At 48.5% G+C, this 20201-nt stretch overlaps 1 protein-coding gene across 5 annotated transcripts in view; it reads right to left on the bottom strand.

Annotated features, from left to right (window-relative positions):
- Nucleotides 1–2102: 2102 nt before the first annotated feature.
- PNPLA7 (patatin like phospholipase domain containing 7) overlaps nucleotides 2103–20201 on the bottom strand; it is a 125504-nt gene continuing 107405 nt past the window's right edge. For all 5 annotated transcript variants that reach the window (XM_055807307.1, XM_055807300.1, XM_055807289.1 and 2 more), the window contains exons 31-36: nucleotides 19020–19168; nucleotides 17384–17536; nucleotides 14641–14748; nucleotides 9018–9102; nucleotides 4039–4142; nucleotides 2103–2934 (exon numbers count right to left, since the gene is read on the bottom strand). In XM_055807307.1, the coding sequence (XP_055663282.1) occupies nucleotides 2854–2934; nucleotides 4039–4142; nucleotides 9018–9102; nucleotides 14641–14748; nucleotides 17384–17536; nucleotides 19020–19168 (680 nt within the window). In that variant the 3' untranslated portion in view covers nucleotides 2103–2853. The remainder of the gene's footprint in view (nucleotides 2935–4038; nucleotides 4143–9017; nucleotides 9103–14640; nucleotides 14749–17383; nucleotides 17537–19019; nucleotides 19169–20201) is intronic.

Here is a 20201-nt window from a genome sequence, read left to right on the forward strand (position 1 = left end):
CACAGCTGGGCAGACCGCAACGAGCAGCAAAGCGAGCTGGAAAAACAATTTTGCTTTTAAAGTTGCACCATAATTGTTTTACATTCCTCTGTACAGAGGAAAGGATTGTTTTAATGGTCACGGCTCAGCTATGGAGAATGCAGCTAGGGAAGAAAGTTGTGATCAATTATTTAGAAAAGACTTCCAGTCTCACATCAAAGGTTTATCTTCTGTCCGCGTACATCTGAACTAAGTGCCATTTCCCTGTGGAACAGGGCACAAAGCAAACACAGAGGCTCTAATTAGCACACCCCAGAGCCCAGCAATTTCTGCAACTCCTTCAACCACGAGCCCAGCAGCTCACACCCAGGGTGCAGGAGCAAGTCTGGCTGCCAGGAAGTTTAGAGTTAGAATACACAACTTGGAAATTAATTACCTGTTTGAACAGAGGGGAAGAGCTCTCCTGGACCAGCGCAGAGCCATACAAGAATAAGATGGGCTCAGGCTAACAGACTTCTTCATCCTTCTGGGAAATAACCTGCGGTGCTCATCCTGCCCCAGGCTGCTTGGCAGCCAGGGAAAGGGAACAAACAGAATCAGTCCCTGCTCCGGGAACCACAACACAGGTGTCTGACAAATGACAAACTGTCCGTCATCAGAAGGTCTGACCCAGCCTCTGCTGAAGGCACATTTCTTTTTAAATGTGTCCTTCAAAGGCTGAAGGCCACTGACACAATAGTCGGTAAGGGCGACCACAGGACCTCTGTCATCTCTAGGGTTGGTCTGTACTCCAGCCCTATTCTCTGTTTCCCAGGAAAAGGTTCCTGTACTTCAACCACCTAGTAAGTACAGACACTGAAGGGACTCACATCAGGTTTGCATCCCCTCATCAGAAAAAAAAAAAAAAGCTCCAAATTGTGCTGCTGCTGCACGAGACATGCTCTTCACGTGTGGGCTCAGAGCAGCTCTGCGGGTACAGACTGCAGTAAGGTGGGCACTCACCTGAACAACTCCCAGGTCTTCCCAGGCTCATTCCCAGCTGATGAGCCTCTCCTGTAACAGCCACCACCACCACACCGTGACCAGTCTCAACAGAAATCAAATCTCCAGCTCCACAGGCAGCCTGTGCCTTCACAGAAGGCCCCAGCTGCTCACTGCTTTGCCTCCACTTCAAAAGCCATTTTTTAAAGTTTTCTCTGTAAGAATTGATTCTTTTCAATAGCAGGGAGCAGCCTCCAGAACTGCAACATATTCTGTACAATGGCATTAACCAAAATCTGCATCAAAGATCTGGATGATCCTTGCAGGGAAGGTCTCCGATCACACCTGAAGGGGCCTGCCCGAGGTACAGCCAGGCTGGGTGGTCTCACCAAGGGGAGGGCTGGAGTCCTTCTGCAAAGAAAACACCGACCTGAAGCTCTGACACTTAAAAATACCATTTTGTGTAAGAAGAAAGGCCTCCCTGGGTAAGGGCTGCACATTCGTGGACTTGACAGAAGAAAAGCTGATGCAGGGCAGGTAGAGAAAGACAGTCTGTGCCACAAGAGAGGAGGTTTAACGCAGAGAACAGGTCACACTTCATAGCGTTTACAGCCACCACAGCCCTTGGTGGTGCCACCAAACATGTTTCTGGCCTCAGAGTTGTGCTGCCCAGCTCTGGTCACGCCTGGAGGCACCACTGCACTTCACATCGGAGGGCCAGGATTGCTCAGCGCAGGAGGCAGCTCTGAGGAGTGTCTTCAGGGCTCTGGTCGGATGACAATTCCCCTCAAGGCAGCAGCACGTAGAGCTAGTGCTGAGCAGAGGAGTTTACATAAAGCAAGAATTAGCTTGACAATCCAGCCAAGCGGAGCCATTGGCAATGACAGATGTGAGACAAGAAGAGCAAGCACCAGGGGACTTCTGAACACAGGCCAACTCACATCGACTGCTGCAGCCCTCGGCGGGGAAGAACACTGGAGATTCTTTCCAACGCTTGACAACACAGTGAGTGACTCCTGCAAAGGTTAGAAACTGAAAACTGCACGTTTCTTTGCAAGCCCGATACAAGCAGAGGCAAGTTGGGCTCTTAGTTATTGACAGCCTTCTCTCTATGGGGCCCAACACAAAGAACCACGCAGATATTTCAATCCAGCAAAAATAACTTTATTTCACAGGGCAAATACAGCCACAAGTAGTGATTCCAGAGGTGCCTGGCAAGTGTCACCTCCACAATCCATCAGGAAATGTTCTGCTGATGGCTTGAGGATACAGGCTCTACAGCTAGCATTCACATTAATTACATTTCTTAGGTTTAGATTTCAAGTGAAACACATTCAGAGTTGCTCCTGTCAGAGTACTGCTCATAAGTACATGGCTGAAAAGTCACTGAGGAGTTAATTACACAGTTACCTGATTCATAGGAAAAGAAAGCAACGCTGTGACCCACAGACCCCTCCCTCTCTTGTGGGCTGCTGCTTGGAGCCTTATCAGCACATGACAGGATAACATCCCATTGTTCTTTGGGCCTTCGCAATAAAACCAGCGACTAGAACACATGGCAGCAAAAATCAAGACAGCATTTCACTGCACGTTCCCATCATGTTTCCCCTCTGCCAGTCTCAGAGTGATTAATAACCAGCCGCTCCTACTAGCACCTGTGCGAAATAGTATGGCACACGTCAGCCACCCGTCACTGGAGGTCCAAAGGGACTCGGGCATGATGCAGGTATTTGTGCTTAGTCCTGGCAGCTGAATGCCCCAGACTCTGTCCAGAGAAGGGCAAAAGCTTGCTTGATTTCAACAAGATGTTGTTTTGGTTTTTTTAAACATTTAATGAATAAATATGGCTGCTGTCAGTATGACTGGGAAGTAGCTCTCCGCGCCTTCCGAGTGCTAGCCTGGCTCTCCTGTGCTGCTTGCCTGGCCATCCACACTGGGGACATTCCTGCGCTTTCTTATCTGCATTTCTTCATCCTGAAGGAGAAAAGAAGAAAGAAAACACAAATTAATTCTTCAGCATCCTCTCTGAACTGGATTAAACCTGTCCTCTTTCCCCTCCACCTTTGCCCACCAACCATTACCCACTGGGGATCAGCCCAGCAAACAGAATCTTTACACCATCACTCCAGCTCCCCACTCAAAACACTAAAGCCATCTTACATCCCCACATGGGCAGCTACCCAGGCTGGGCACCTTCCCAAACCATTCACATGCTCCCACTAAGAAACTGTTCACGTCCAACACAACAGGCAGCTTCACCTTTTAAACCTGCCAGCCACTCTAGCTGAAGTAAGAGTGGAAGGGATACAGCCCTTCCAAGCTTTGCTCCTCAGCCTGTGGGCCACATCATGTGAAGTCTGGCCTCACAGTGCAGCTTTTCCTCAGGGTGGACCTGATGATGTCCCACAGAATCAAACACCTTTGACTGGAAGGCACCTCTGGAGGGTAAACCACAATTTTCTGCTCTGAGCAGGGCTAACTCTAATGCTAGATCTTGGTCCTTCAGGGCATCTGTTTGGTTTTCAAGTGTCTGCAAGGATGGAGTTTCCACCATCTCCTGGCACAGCCTGTTGCAGTTCTCAGCCACGCTTACTGGGAAATATTTCCCCCTGGATGCACTGAGGATCTCCTTTAGCACAAGTTGTACCTGTCACCTCCTGCCTTTTTGCTGCGCACCTCTGCTGCTGTCTTCTCCATAACCACCCGGCAGGCAGCTGCAGCCAGATCTTTTCCTCAGAGCTGGAGAAAGCCGTTCCTTCAGCCTCTCCCGTGCCCAGTGCTCCCCAGCCCTGACCCACCTCGCCAGCAAACCCGCAGAGCTGTGGGGCCAGGTTTTAACCCTGGCCAGGTTTTGCCACATGCTGTAAGACGATCGACCTGACCAGGGCGAGCACGTGTCATTTAGCGTCTGTACTACATGAAAAGCAAACTTAATTCTGCACAGTCCTCCTCAGCAAGCCCCTTCCAGGTGCTCTCCTCAGTATCCTTCCCGACACCTCCACCACACCCCCACCGCACACCATTCACATGGCACTCGGCAATGGCACCGGCATCGCCTGTTTCCAGGGCAGTTTGTACCGAGTCAGAGTCTTCTTCAACCTGGTCGCTTCTGAAATTGATATAATCATCCTTCTGGTTGTCCAGAATTTCTTCCTCGTACTCAGTCTGGTAGTCTGACTCATCTGAAGAGAGAAAAAACACTGGGCTTAACTAGCATTCAGCGAGGCGGAGAAAACCGGGAGAGGAACGATAGCTGCCTCTGCGGAGTGCAGGGCAGGGGACTGGTGGCCAGCTCTGCAGCTCAGTGAACTGGGACTGCTCCAACACGGATATCAGCTCTCCAGCCAGATCACAAAACAAACCATGTCCTCTGTGAATTGCTGTCCTGGAGCCCTCCACAATCTAAAGAGCCTACAGCAAGAGCAGCAAATTATCCGTGTTATTCTGCTGGCTGCCTAGCCCGACAGGACACGAACGCTGCCAACGGGGAGGTGCTCCCTGGTGAATGCTCTTCCCAGAATAGCTGCTGTCTCCCACCCATCCGTCCAGACAAGACCTGCAGAACACCTTCAGAAGACATGCCTATGAGCGACCAACCCAAGCTCTCCTGGACGTATCAGTCACAGACTCCCTGGAAACAGGGTCTTCCAGGCACAGGGCGAGCTCTTGCTGGTATGGAGAGGATAATCACGTGTCTCACCATCTCTGGTCTGCAAGGGACAGTGACATTTACACCCCCCTCCTCTCCACAGGGGACACCCACCTGCTCTCTCTGATAATCCAGCAGAGTAACATAATTAAGGGAAGCTCAAGAGCTGTGTACACTGAGACACAGCAGTCAGCAGCAGGACACACCACCAAGCCCCCAGTCCCCAGCACCGGAGCCTGCTCCCAAGGAATGAGATCTATCACTGCAGCTGGAGATCACTTTGGGGTCTGTGAAACAGCGAGTCACCTGCTAACAGGACTGACTCTCTCCCACATCAACTCAACGCTCCACAGATGTGCCAGGGCAGACGCCCATCGCTGGTCCCATTCACCACCCAACGGCCAGCAGCCACTGCAGAGCCCCGTCCCAACCCAGCGTGAACCCAAGGCACGCAGGCAGTGAAAAAAAGCAAGCGGCAGATGGCCACCCTCCTTTTTGCACCGCTTCTGGCATGCATTTTTCAGGATCCAAGTTAAAACGGCAGAGAATAATTTTTGTGTGACACTAGTTTTTGCCACTCTCATAAGTTAATTCAAGCGTGCTTCGAGTTACTGAAGTGATACCTGTTTCTCACCCCACTAGTGAAGAAGGTGGCTCATGTTTAAACCGGATTCTTGGTTAAGTGTTTCTTTTGGGAACAGTCAATAGCATCTGCTCCGTGCTGAAGACAACAGCACAGTCTGTTCTCCGCAGCATTTTCTTCTAATGTGATAACTACAACCAACTGCTAGAACATTAGGATTAAAGACATTTGGTCGTCTTTTTTTTTCATTTTTGAATTTATTTTTTTTATTGTGGATCAGAGAATTATCATTTGTTTATACTAAAAACACTACTGATAATCTTTGATAAAACACACCAGAGAAACTGGAAACTCATCTGAACAGCAACAGACAGCACAAACAACAGTTTGAAGTTTACAGCTCCAATAAAAGTGACTACCATCAAAACCAAACTCCTTGTTTTTCCAAGCACAGTTCAGCATTTAACAGGTCTCTATAAAGACATGAAAAAACAAGAGAGAAGTGTCCCTTCTCACAGCAGCTCTGGGTGCTGGAGGACTAGAGGGGAAAGGAGAACAGAAGATGGTTCTGCTGTCCCTAAACATCATCTTCCACTGCCCCGCTCGAGGCTGAGCATCTGGGGCTCAAGGGGTGACCGCTCCTTTACACTACAAAATCTCCCAGAAGCATCAAGCAGGACCGAGGCCTCATCACCCTGTTCGACACACCAACACCCAAACACTGCAGCTCAAAAACGAGCCAGCGAGGAGGAGGTTACGCCACAAAATGGTACCCGAGCCTACTGGTAGCGAGGGGAGCATGTTTGCAGCAAGAAGGACACGCTTCTCATGCCAAAGATCTGCTTTGTGATTCTGTAACTTTTAGCATTTCTTTTATACATGCCTGAATTCTGCAGGAAACACCGTGTTTGAAGAAAATCGGTGCTGTGTGGCTAGCAGGTTTCTGTTTCGGTAGCACTGACAGGCTTTGATGTAAATCAGGGAATCTGGTAGCTCACCACAACCTAAGATGCGTTAGTGCTTCTTGATAAAAGTACTTTTTAAGTAGCAAAGATGCAAAGGCTGACCTAGTGCCTGATAATTGTGTCCCTCGGGAGATTTTGGGATGTCTCCCACTTCACCTGTATTGCAAAACCAGGCATTTGAGACTATGATTAACATTTCTCTTTCCCTAATCTTTTTATCCAAATAACTGTTGCTACAAATTGCTCTGCTACGTGATGATGTCCTTCAGCCTCTGCGTGCAGCAAGCGTGCTACCTCACCTCATCCTGTGAGACCTGGCTGTGGGGAGAGCCCGAAGCATCACTGCTTTGCAAATTGGACACGAAACCTGCTGTGGGAAATCACCAAAGAGCCTGCACAACTTTGGTCCTCAGAAATCCCTTTACTAGGTGGGAGCGTGACCAGGGATGCAACTGAGCCACCCCTGGAGGATGGCACCGGGGCTCCCCTGGCCATGGCCACGGCTGTGTAATGTGCAATTACAGCTGAACAAAGACAGAAAATCCCAGCTGAGGAAGCGTTTGGATGTAGAACAGAAACAGAGCCACAAATCCTGCAGTGCCACAGCTGTGAAAATGAGCTTCTGTTCTCCTGCAGATGCTTCCCCACCTGCTCACCGGCAGTACAGGTTACCCTGGGTTTGGTGCAGGGCTTCGCCCAGCCTCCCCTCTACTCACTCCTTCCTGAGGGACAGTCTCTCTTTTTATTTTTAATTTTTAGTGGTTTCAATCATTACTCTCAGTTTGCTCAAGGGTGGAGAAGAAACTTCACTGCTCTTTCTCTCACAGAAGGCAGGGCTTCTGACCTGGAGGCTTGGCCAGCCTCTGCCCATCAGGGCCTTTCACCTTCTGTACCGACACTTTCCCCTTCTGGGCTTCCCAGTCAATCAGAACATGATCATTTTGATTATTTTTTTCTTTAGAAAAAAATTATTAACATAATTTCTCCACCCAGCCTGAGACATGCAGTATGCTGTCAGGACAGGCAGAGCCTTTCTGAATTCCTGTGGTCTGAGATGTCACTCAGGAAGCAATTTCCAGGGAGAAAAAAAAAAAAAAAAAAAGGTTTCATCCTCTTTGACAGTGCCTTTCACAGCCAGGCTACCAAGCAGCACCCTATCTTCTTACTCACATGGGGCAAAAGCAGTCAGACCATCTTCACCACCACCACAAGCAGATAAATGCAAAGGCTCACCAGCACACACAAGGAACCATCCAACAGCCGCAAAGCCACTGCCAGGGAGGTGTCACCCTCCATCTGAGCTCACCAGGGTACAGACCGCTTCCCCCACAGCTCCAGATCCCTCTTTAGCAAAAGTGATGCCATCCTGGAGGCACCGAGGTGATGTCACCTTCAGAAGAATGCCTTGACAGCCACTGCCCACCAAAAATCGGGCCAGGTCCCTGCAGGCAGCACACGGAGTCACCCGCAACATGAATATAAAGGGTCCTTCGAGGCATGGTGCCCACATGCCCGAGACTCTCCTGCCATCCACCCCCCTCCTCCAGAGCCTCTACAACCAACAGGTTTCAGCATCCACCAGGAGCACATGGCACCTGCCCAGTCCATCCCTGGTAGCCCCGGCACAGGCCCTCCCTTAGCCCAGAATCTGCCAGATCTGCTGTCTGAAAGATGCGTCCCTTTGTCACACTTGTGTTCATGGCCTCACCCAGCAGAAAGCAGGTCTTCCTAATGGGGGTGAATGATCAGAACCTAGATAAGAGGAAGATCTGTCCCTGTACACTAGTTAAACCTTAGCAGGTCTCAACGCCTACGCCTTAAATAACCATGTTACATGAACTCTTCATTCTTACTCACAATAGCTGTTTCAACCACGTTTGATTAATATTTTCTTCGTAAGGCATATGATTGCAATTAGCATTTCAAATTACCACAGGGACATCTCTACAAACAGTCACAGATGGGAGGACTGCTAACTTTAGATTTCCCTCTGCAAGAGCAGGAATCAGGAGGAGGGGAGAGACTGTTTATAAAGAGCTCTAGCACTGGTGAAACGTTGGAGATTTCAGGCCCGCGAAGCTCTGATCCTTTTTGTTCAGCGAGCTTCAGTTACGGCACGTACAGGGAGCAGGTCTGCAGGGCATGGCTGAGCCACAAGGCGCCCCAGTGTCTTCGTGTAAAGATGCAGGAGCTGTTACCTGTTCCTCATTAGTTCATCACTAGTGCTCCCCGTAACAGGGGCGTACAAAAAGCAATGGAGCCAGTGAGTCACTCCAGATCCTACTCACGACAGCAGGGAAAAAAAAAAAAAAAAAAATCCTTCAGTCAAAGCTTTACATCAGCCTCCTCCCATCTCAAAACCGAGATGGACCAAAGAGCGAAGACATCGCAAGGACACAGGATAGCACAAAGCCGGGTGAAAGCTCGGCTCTGCAGGAGTTGCCACCTGTGTCGCTTCACTCAGATGAGGCTAACTTGAGCAGAGATGACTCCCACCAGGAAACCACGCTGGACCACACCAGTAATGGGCTGATGGCAGGTGTTTCACCACGGCAAGAACACCCGACTCCCAGCCTCTGCCGGAGGAGGCAGTGGGAGGGGGATGCAGAGGGTCTGGCTGGGGGCAAGCTCGTGCACCCCTGCAGGCAGGGGCTCAGGATGAAGCAGGGAGACAGCCCGCCACCACCAGCTTTGCTCAGCAGACACCCGAGCTGGCAGCCAGCCCCGAACCGTCAGAGCACAGAGCATGGGGTGTTAAAAGAAAGCGGTTCAAGGCGGCATGCAGGAGGAGCGAGCAGCCGTCCCTGCCTCCCTGCCCTTCCCAACACTTCCACAGCACTGGCTGGATCACCCCACTCACCGTCTGCCACAGGTGCTTTCACGGGCTCAATCCTGGACACGATTTCTGCCAGGTCCGTAAAAGAGGTGGTGGGACAGGTCACATTCTGAAACACAGCAATAAGTTCTAGATAAGTTCTAGGTATGTTAACAAATACACACAAAAAGTCCAAACAAGACTGTATAAAAGTGATATTGAACAGACAAAGCTCCAGACACACAAATTCTCCACAATTGCCCCCTCAAAAGCCATTACTCATCAGTGAGTAATTCTCAAAACAACTCTCCTGATGCAGATCTGGTGGCAGAGATGGGATTCCCAAGTGCAAACACCAGGACAAATTCTAATGGCTGCTTCTCCATCCACACAAGCAGCAGCCTTGTTACAAATATAGCAAACTATAGAAAAGACCACAAAGACAAGAACCGGAGGGTCTGGACTGTGACAGACAGTGCTTGTTTTACTTGTTTGTTCTCCATCACCATCACTTTACAGGAGGGTCCAGCTGGTTGCAGCCACCAGGGAGCTTTTGCCTGTCCCTGGGAGAAGGCAAAGAGGCGCCAGTGGGACACCGCACATGGACCAGCCCTGAGCCTGCAGTGATGCCCTGGGGGCTGCACGGACAGGTGGGCAGCAGCCCAGGCACTGGAGCGGCCAGGACACATCCAGGGATCCTAGCAAGCTGCGGAGCTGGAGGTGGCTGCAGCGAGCCAGAGCCTGAGGTACGTGGTCTGCCCGCAAGGACAAATATTTCCCACTTTAATTCCTCTTTTCAATAAACCCTTTCTATTTTTACTCCGTCTCACCCAAGCAGTGGGTTGAGTGTTCTCTATTTTGAGAAGTTGCCTGCTCCAGTTTCTCCCCTACTCAAACCCAACTTTGGCATTTAAGAAGCGTTTTGGTCTTCCCACACGCCACACCATGAGCAGCCCCACCGTGCCTCCTCGGGGCCAGGCACAAGGTCACCCGATGGAAACCCGAACACCTCTCACCTTTTCTTAAAACCAGTGATTTTAATTAGTAGAACAGCAAACCCTACCCCAGAGGAGAGGGACGGGGAAGAGCTGGCAGGGGGCATGTTATTGACATCGGGCTGCCAAGAATTGCTGTGACAGTCTTCTTTCTGAACGCCCAGACCTGCCCACTGCTTCCAGACAGGGCTGTTTCCTAACACAGGGGTTTTATGAGCAATTCTTCGCTCTTCTAGCAAAAGCACTGATACTATGAATCATACAGCCCCCATGGGGGTCACAGCAGAAGCCCATTACAGCTGCAGCAGATTGCTCTCAGTTGACCTTTAATCCGTAACTAACTTTTGATGTAATTTAGTACAGCTACAGCAAGGTGCGGATGAACAGCTGGTGGGGAGCGGTTGACAGAGAAAAGCCCAGAGGGAATTAAAAAATAGCTGTATGAAATGAAACAGCAGTAGCTTAGGACACACACTTTAAAATATAAAGAAGTCAGGAAGCTCAGAAGCTCAGTGTGACCATAAAGGAACTGTCAAGAAGGGTGAGTCAGTCCAGTTTCATTTTAAATATCCAACCTGAATGGTCCCAGAAAGCTGTTCCCCAGGACAGGAAAAAAAAAAAAAGCATCTTCATTTTGTGCCACATGACTAAGCGAGGGATATGTGCAAACTCTGGCCACCGAGCAGACGCAGCAATGTTCAAGGCAATTGCCTGTACTCTAAAAACGTGGACTCTCACCAAGCGGACAGGGAGCTCAGGCAGACACGTGCCAGGCTGTCCTTGGGAGCAGGGAGCAGACAGGGACCGGCTTTGGAGGGGATGGAAGTCCAGGGCGCTGGATGAACGGCTGAACAAAACCCGGCAGCGACTGTCACCAAAAGGTGCTTCAGGAAAACCACCATCAGCTCCCGTGCTCCCGTAGATGAGTTGCGAGGAGAGATAAGAACGAAGGCAATCGTGTGACCGTACCCATGGCAGCATCTGTCACTGTCACTGACATGCAGACGATCCTGTAAGCCTGTCAGAGGACACTTGGTGAGGCAGCTGCACCCCAAAGTCTTAGCACTAAGACTGGAACACCACTTGTGGGAAACCAGGTGTCTTCCCACGCTCGTCTGATGCTTTGCAAACAGGAATTTCGTGTTTAAGCACTTCCTCTTACTACTTTTAAGGACAAAACTACACTCCCTTCAGTTAACACAAGGCAAAGAAGCATCTCAGATTCATTTGAAACCCACTCTAAAACCTTTCTGCTGATACTTTTTTTTTTTTTCAAGGAGGAAAGTATTCTCTTTGGCACAATTTTTATTAAATAAATTAGAGGAGAAAGACAGTTACTATTGTAGTCTGCTAGATTATATTTAACTTTGGCTATGAATAACACTTCAGTAGACTAAACTTCCCCAAGGAGATCCAATTAACGGTGTTGCATTATTCTGTGCTGGGGGAGAAAAACGGTTGTTCAAGTTGAGTTTATGTGAGGCTCCTGTTGTTTGTGTCTTCAGCATTTGCATGTTTTAGACAAGATAAACAGTGATTGAATGATGAAAGCAAAGAAAAAGTATCTAAATGATTAAATATCCGGAGTTTTTAAGTAAAAATTCAATGCTTACGACATGGAAGCAAGATGATAAGAAACTGCGTTCAGCACCCTCAGATGCTGAACACTCCAGAAATAGCTGAAGAACTAAAACATAGAGAACATCAAAACCTTTGCTAATGAAAGGCAAGTTAAAAATATCAGCTGTTATCCTTGGAAGAAAGCGGAGCTAACGGACTTAAGTGACTCTAATGGACTAAGAAAAAAGACGACAAATGCCCCAGTGGGAGCCTGCAGTACTTGTTATTTTATAGAAATAAATCTACTGGAACGAGAGTCAGATGGAAAAAAAACCCACCCTAGATTTCTACCAGACTCCAGAGTTTTCAGAGGAAGAGCAGAAGCTCTCCTGGGTCCTTGGGAGCACAGCCTGGAACTGAGCCTTAGCGCCAGGTTGGGGGAATGCACAAAGCTAATAATTCCCTCTCCATAACCCGGGCAGTTGGTTGTGTCACTCTCCTGAACCCATTATTTTCATACTCTTGGGGTCTCAGCAATCAGCACTTTCTGCCTCGTTATCAAGCGCACATGCAGAATGCAATGCCAGGCTATGTATGCAACGAGTACATGACATATTTGATCTCCAGGGCAGTTGAAGGGCCATAAAATCCAGGGCAGATTGTGAAAAACGTTCAGCACGCTGCTTGATGCACAGCTGTAACATCACGATTTAGAAGAAACATTAGCCTGAATTACCATATCCCATACAATGGGTAACTTCAAAAGAAATTGTCTTTAAAAGACACATTTGTTACAGCAATAAATATGTTTGAGCTTGTTACCAGTTGGTGATAAAAGTTAGAAGATGAAATGGGACACACAACCATTTCTGAGACACAATCTTCACTCCTTTGACTTCGCCTTATGACTATTAATACACAAAACCAAGCACAAAGCAGCTGATAATCAGCCTGAACACGAGGTGCCAGAGGCAGAATGGGGACCCGTCTTCCACAACTCAGACTAACGCATCTCCTAGTCCAGGTCATCTTCCCAGTAAGAACGAACAAGCTGACGAGTTTTGGGGCTCCTCAGGCTGCTTGGATCACCAGTGAGTCTCCGTTTCCCACAGAGCTCAGTCCCTGTGTGCTCCTCCCAAAGCCGTCGCCCTGCCAGGCAGCTGGGTTGGGATTCGCCTGATGACTTTGCTCCCTTTGCACGGCCAGAGCCAAGGGGCCATTCATCTTATCCCAACGGAGCCATTTCCATTTCATCAAGTGACTCACACCCTACGGAGCTCACCTCCCTCCGGTGACAAACGAGTGTCTAAGGGCAGCTAGCTCAGATGTGGGCATCATCCACCCCTCGCTGCTGGGCTCGTGTCCATCCCTGCGCATCTGCCCTTCCTCTCCCCTTGCTCATGCCATCTCGCTCCTAGCAAAAGCACTCCATCGCCAATCTCTGGAAAAGCTGCAAATCCTCAATGTCATTTTTCACCTCTATTGACTTTCCTTAGTGAGGCTCACTACAGTTTAGACAATTTGGCAATCACTTAAAATATTATCGCTCATTTCCCTATCTCTAAAAGACAATAAAAATGAATTACTGGGTAGAACATGAAGCCTTTGTAGCACTCGAGCTTTAAATCAGAGGAATTTAAGGGAGAGTAAGGATAACAAGCCAATACATTATAACATTGCCCCTAAATCCTCAAAAAGTTGGTAACTGTTTCTTAATCACAACTGAAACTTCCCCACCAAGAAATTCAGTCAGCCCACTGAGTTATGAACCAACTCTAGAGGCTGACCTCAATCCTGGAATTGTAAACCCAAGAGATTTTTATCCTACTTTTGAGTAGATACCGTAACATGACTGTAACTATACAGCAATATACAGCAACGCTATGTAGCCTGTAGATTTACTCTAATCAGGCATTTACCATTAACCGCTTGGATGTGCTGAAGCGGGGAGAACAAGGTGCGTGAAACCCAGCACCTCGACAGCGCTGCAAGGAGCCTTAATGACAGCTCTGTAAAATGCCTTGCCTAATAGAGGAGTGAGGGAGAAGAGCAACAATGCAAGGAGTCCGCATCCTTGCGGGGATTTTAACTCTTGGCTAAAACCACATGTCCTGCAAAGGTTTAAATCAGGTTTTCTGGAAGCATCTCAGAACTATTTGAGCCACCTCCTGAAAGCCAGCGAGGGCCCAGATCAGTGCCAGTAATCCTGATTCATGTCCTCTGTGATGAGCACCAGGCAGCTGGGGGGAGAGAGCCACTGCCCTGGCAGACCAGTTTCTAGCACCAAGAACAACATCCAAGTACCACCTAAAGTTTGTGGTGCAGGCATAAGTGAAAAATAATTCTGAAAAGGTGACTTGTGTCTATGCAGCATTACTCAGGGAGGCAGTCCACACGTGTGTTCAAGTGATGGGTACAAATGTAGCCCACTGCCTGGAACCAGAGACCATCCTCTCCCACAGGACCTGCGGGGCGCCACCACAGCCTCCGCTCCAGCGCTCGGTGCGGAAGGCAGCTCAGCAGCATCTAGCACCCTCAAGACTGCTGATGCCCACGGGGAAGGAGAAAAAGGTGGGCGTGTAAACACATCAGCTACACGTCTCAGAAAACGCTGGTTGCTGGTGAGCATCCTGCCTTCTCTCGAGGACACGTGTTGTTGTGAACGGTACCAAACACGGTATCCAGAACCTGTCTGAATGAAACGGCAACGGGAGAGCAGCCCTACGGAGCACTACAGCGGTTCATGGGGTTTCAGAGACCCCAGTGCATTTGCTGAGAATACGGATGGACCTCTGCATGGGCACGCATCAGGTGTCAGGGATGGACAGGCAGACATCACAGCCTGGGCTCTGGCACAGCACACTGGCCACACTTGTACCTGATGATCAGAGAAGCGCAGGACCTCATTCACCTGGGCGACAGATCAAGGAAAGATGCTTCTGAAAACCTGATCATACCTTCTCTTGACTAAAATACAGTTTTAGCTAATCCATACATGCTCCCAATAAGGATTTGAGGCAATTGATCACTCCCTCTCCTGCTCCTGGACAGTCCGCAACCTGGTGTGCATCAAGCAGCCCCTGCAGAGCCGTGCATTCCAACTGAACACTTACATCAGTTTTGGATTTGCAAGTCTCTTGCCTGTCTCTTAGCATCTTGTCAAGGACTCCACTCCTGCACCAGACATTAAATACGGTTTTCCCATGCTGGTATCCCACTTCCTGGAAAAAAGAATCGGAGAAAAAAAGTAATTAATAAAAAAAACCATTGTCACATTATCTGCAAATCAGTAGGAAATCCACAGGTCTACCCCAAAGCCAAGATGTACTTTCGCTACCTTCCAGCCTCAGCTACATCAGCTGTTCAGCCTAGGAATGAGGGAAACAATTAAGCAAACAAGGTGCTATTTTAAGTCCAAATGCCAACTTCACCTTTGACCCCACAGTATGCAATGAAAAGTGCCACCTGACAAACTATTTTTACAGCAGTGACTGCTCATGGAATAACGCCAGATAAAGAGAGGCTTAGGACACATATGCATACACCCAGTACTGGCTCGCTCTTTGGAAAAAGGTAGCAACACAGATTAATTTTGTGTCTTTTCCCGTCTTGGCTCAAGAAAAGAAAACTTCTCTAGCAAAGAAAAGTTACCACAGGGCACCTGGTTCCAAATCTTTTGCAGTAAGTTCAGCCAGACAGACCAAACACGCAAGCACCGGTCTGCCAGAGCAGAAACGATGGCACATGGGCAACAGCAAACCCACAAACTCCACGTTCTCTAATTTAAGACTATAAAGTAATTTGCACTTGGAACAATAACATGGCACTGCATCATTAGCATGGAAAAAATAAACCCATTGGTCCAAGTTTTACTCTTTTTCTAAAGAGACAATAGAAAAGCTGTTGAAAAATCAAGTTGAAAGGACAGAGCAACAGGTGTCAGGAGTCCTGGATCCTATTTCCAGCTCTCGTGCTGGCAGCAGCCCTGGCTGAGCTGGTATTGTCTCTCCTCTGGTTTTTGGACCAGGGTTCAAAGCATGGGAAGCACTCGGGCTGGAATTCACCTCTCGTAATCTATCATAGCTTCTCAGCCCAGGGTGGATGCGATTACTCAGGAGAAAGAGGGACCTGGCAGATCTACAGCTGGCTGGGTCAGATTGATCCAAAATAACTGCGAGAACCTGAGCTTTGGGAAATGACATGCAGCTGACATCGCTCTAGGCTGATACAGAAGAGGGGATTCTTGTTCTTTAGAACATGCTGAATGGTTATATGGTGCCCATTTCTATCTTCTGTAAAATCCAGGTACATAGCTGAAATTAAAAACCCCGCTACCACGTAGCCTGTAACAGTAACAGAATGCCTAGATTGCCCTCTCCCTTAAGGTCAGCCCAGTTTAAAGCTTCCCTGTGGACAAAAGTTACTTATCTACACCACAGGGAATGAAAATCCAGGAGGGTGCTGCCCCTCTGTACCTGCAGCATCTCGTGCCAAGAACTTGCTCACAGAAAGCGACATCTCTGAGAAACTGCACTTTTCTCAAGTTTTACTCCACTTGAGAAAAATTTGCCTGGCATCTTTAAATCTCTTTAACGACACCAAATTAGACAGAGACAGAACAATGATTTGACAGCTTACTATCTGTTACTGTGATGAACTACGAGACCCACCATTTGTCAAAGTTTTCAAAACGGCCAGGGCACTCCATCTAGCGAAGCGTATTATTTATCAGCAAAGTCTTAGACCCACTGTTGGCAGACAGCTCTGTTTGCCCAGGAGCTATGAGACACCAAATATCCTTGAGAAAATATTTGTATTAGGAAAATCAGCTGGTGGTTTGGAATAGCTGCTGTTTGGTCCTAAGGACTCTCTCAAACGTGAATCTGCAGGGTTTAACTGTCTTACTGGTTTTGTTTAGCATTTATAAGACAGTATCAGAGAAATCAATCTGCAGCCTAGTGAGTATTGCAGGATCTCACTACATTTAGGAAGACCGACGGAGAGAAAAATTGGAGGTGGGGGGTGTTCCAGCCTAGAAGAAGAACAAAGCTATGCAGAAACACCTGAAGATAGAAGATGCCTGCATGGCTGAAGCAGGCAAAAAATGCAAAGACAGTAAAATAGCTTCCTCGACAATTACAAGGAGCCAGAACTGCTAGCATTAGCTCAGCCTGGGCAGACATGGTTTTATTGCGAATGCTGAATTACGCCACTAAGACAATTCAACTGTACATCTGGCGTCAGTTCTTCCCGTGCTGGTTCCTGACACATAAACAAAACTAAATCCCAGAGATGTGTAACCTGGTACTACCCTTTTTACAACGTCCTTCCACTGACATTGGTGCCATTTTCCTGATACTCTATCAGGTGCAGAGGAATTGTGGATGACATGTTTTATTAATAGCAATGTTGAAACGTTAACCGAGGCAGATATTTTAGCATCTTGCCCTCCATTTCAGTGATTCATGGCCTCCCCTACAGACTTCTTCATATCTTTCATGCAACAACAAGCTACATAACGAAGGGAGAGAAATGACACCATTTGACAAACCCCAAGTGCCCAAAGCAGCTCCGACACTCAAGAGTTTACCAAGCAGCTGAGCAAGAACTGTCATGAAACCCAGCGAGGCAAGTGATCCGTTCACAGGTCATTATATAATCACAATTACTAACTGGATTTCTGCTGTTAATGCAATCTCACAGCCATGATATCATCCCACATTATTATTTAGTGTCAATTATTCACTCCATGCCAATTGACTTCTCTTAGTCTCCAACAGCTTAGAAACTAATTAGCACCACAAACCGGCAGATTTCTGTGGTACAGGGGATCAGCCCTCTCCAGGATGCACTTACACAGATTTCATCGAACTTCCCAAAGTCCAGGGTCCCGTATCGGTCAATGGGTGGCCGGATATACTCGCAGTAATCGCTGTTCTTCACCATCTCCAGCTGCCGCACACAGCACACGTACGCAAGCCGTGTCTGGATCTCTGCCATATTCAGCACCTGCCAGCCAGGCCAGACACACCGATCACGATTAATTCAGAAATTTGATTTCAGAATACGTTCTGTGCTCACAATGGAGAAAGAAGTTATCTATCAATTTATTTCTTTTTTTGCCAAGAGCACACAGAAGCCCGCTAAAGCCTTCACACATCAGCACCTCCACCTGTTTCCCAGACAGTGTGGACAGCTAGCCGAGGAGTGTCCGCAATCAACAGCAGAAAGGGAACTGCCTTCAAACATATTTCTGCAGTTTAAGGTTAAACTGAGTCTTTCACTCCAGGATACAGTGGTACCTTAAGAGATCTGCGCCGAGGTGAGAGCGGTGCAGCGATCCTTCAAGGCAGAAATCAGTGACGATCTCTACAGGACCAGGGCAGAGATTTTACAGAATGGCTGAGGTGGACAGGAACCCCTCGAGATTACCTGGTCCAACCCTCCTGGCTCAAGCAGGGTTGGCTGGGGCAGGCTGTCCAAGACCATGCTCAGCTAAATTTTGAATACATCTGCAGATGGAGACTCTGCAATTTCTTTGGTTGGCCAGCGTTTCACCACCCCCAGTAAAAAAAAAAAAAAAAAAAAAAAAGACACGTGTGCTGTTCAGAAGGTATCCCATATTTTCACATGTGCCTATTGCCATTCAGGCAGTTGCAGTATTTCACTGGGTACTACTGAAAAGAGTCAGGGTCTTCCATCTTCCCCCACCAAACACTCCCACTACACGCTGGGAGCAGCGTGGTCAGTGCTGCCCAGTGGGGCACTCCACATCTGCACCAGCCCAAAAGGCCACTTCTCAGGGTGACCAGACCTTTCCAGGGAAGGTGGTAGAGGAAAATTTTAGATTACAGAGCAGTACCTGCCTCGTTTGCAGTATTTTCCCCCACTTTGGGAAGCACAAACAAGTATTTTACTTCCAATTCCAACAGGGGAATGTGTTAATTGTAGTTGGGAGGGAAAAAGAAAAAACAGCATTCACTTGGGGGACAGCTGCAGAGCCAGATAATTTCAGAATGCAGAAGAATAAGTAACAGGCTTGGCCTGACTGCATGCAAGAAGATTAAAACCAAAAGTCATACTCTGCAGCGCCGTATTTATCAGTAGCAGTAATGTTAATTACTGCCTAGTGCTAAAATCTCCCTAAATCAACAGTTCAGAGATACAGGATAGAAACACTGAACTGGACAAAGTCACTACTTTTATTGGTAAAATTCATAAATTCTGAGTTTATCAGAGCTTAACGTACTTCTAAGAAAAGGTTTCTTCGCTCTAACAGTGCTACCAACCCCTTCCCAGACTGGGGCTCTGCCCTCTCCCATGTCACCGCTTTGCCTTTGGTGGCAGGTGCTGCCCAACTGTCTTCATCCATAAGTAAGAGCTCAAACCCAAGAAAGATGCCGGGCTGTCCCCAGGCTCACTCCCTGAACAAAGGGGAAGCTCCCTGCTCCGTACAGAAAACCAGCTGCCCTTTTAATACAGTCTACAATACCTTGACTTTCTCGGCCAGTGGATTCCACCTCTTCCAGAGCAGCCACCAGCCAGACAAGCAGTCACCGTAGTTGGTGAGGTCCGTCTCGTCCCGGCTCCCCACATCGATGGCAATCACCACCTTTGCGCCCATGGACCTCGCGACATCAGCTAGTGGGAAAGAAGGTCCCATCAGTACTGGTGCTGTCCAGCCAAAGCGTCCGTACAGACCGCTAGGGCGTACGTAACCTGACATCCCACCTACCACAACTGTCTCGGAAAAGCCTCAGATATAAACCTTTGCAGCAGCTCCGCTGAGAGCCCATTCCCCGCCTGGGGAGGCTCCTACCCCACCTGCTCCGTTTTAACGGGGAGACCCCAGCACGCTGCCCGCCCTGTGCCGACCCAGCCCTGCGTAACCCCAGGGTGAGCTCCCACTGCTGGTAATCATCATTAACCAGGGTACTGTGCCCCAGATCAGTGGGGTGACCTGACTCTCTGAGGCCACGGTGTCACCAGAACCCATGTGAAGGAGGCAGGGAGCCAGGACGAAGAGGTGGGACACACGCAGCTCGAGGCCACGGCTCGCCACATTAGGTATAATGTGAAAGACACGTTAGACCCGCATTAATTCCACCTCGGGCAGCAGTTCTCCTGAGAACAAAAGATCTGGGGGACCTGCAGAGAGAACAAGTGGCCTTAAAAAGGAGCGTCAGCAGTGCAGGGGTCAGATCTGCAGAGAGAGGGTAATAAAGGAAAGGAGCGCAGGAACCGGACAGCGAGGAGAGGCTGGGAGGATTTCAGTCTAAGAAAAGCTTTGAGATCCAAGAGAAAGATTTATATTTGGAAGTGGGAAAGAAACAAGGCAACACTTCCTACTTCAAGGTCAGTAAGAGGACTAGCTGCAGCCTTTGGATACGGGCAAGAATTTAGGGAAGTGCCAAGGGAGGGAAGAGAAGGACACGTACCTCACAGAACTCATTTATATTTCTTCCACACCCCCAGAGTCCAAGATAGTTGCAGTTTCCAGAATAGTTATGCGTAGGAAAACCACAGCTCTGAAGAGCCAATTTAGATGCTTTATTTAGACACTTATTTCAATCAGATCTGTTCTGTAACTTGGATTTACATTCCTGGGCTTGTTCAGTCTATTGTATCTTTCCCACCCAGCATCACCTCCATGTCTGCTCTCTGCCCTCCCCAA

The sequence above is a fragment of the Falco peregrinus genome, chromosome 1, assembly GCF_023634155.1.
Source record: "Falco peregrinus isolate bFalPer1 chromosome 1, bFalPer1.pri, whole genome shotgun sequence".
NCBI lineage: Eukaryota > Metazoa > Chordata > Aves > Falconiformes > Falconidae > Falco > Falco peregrinus.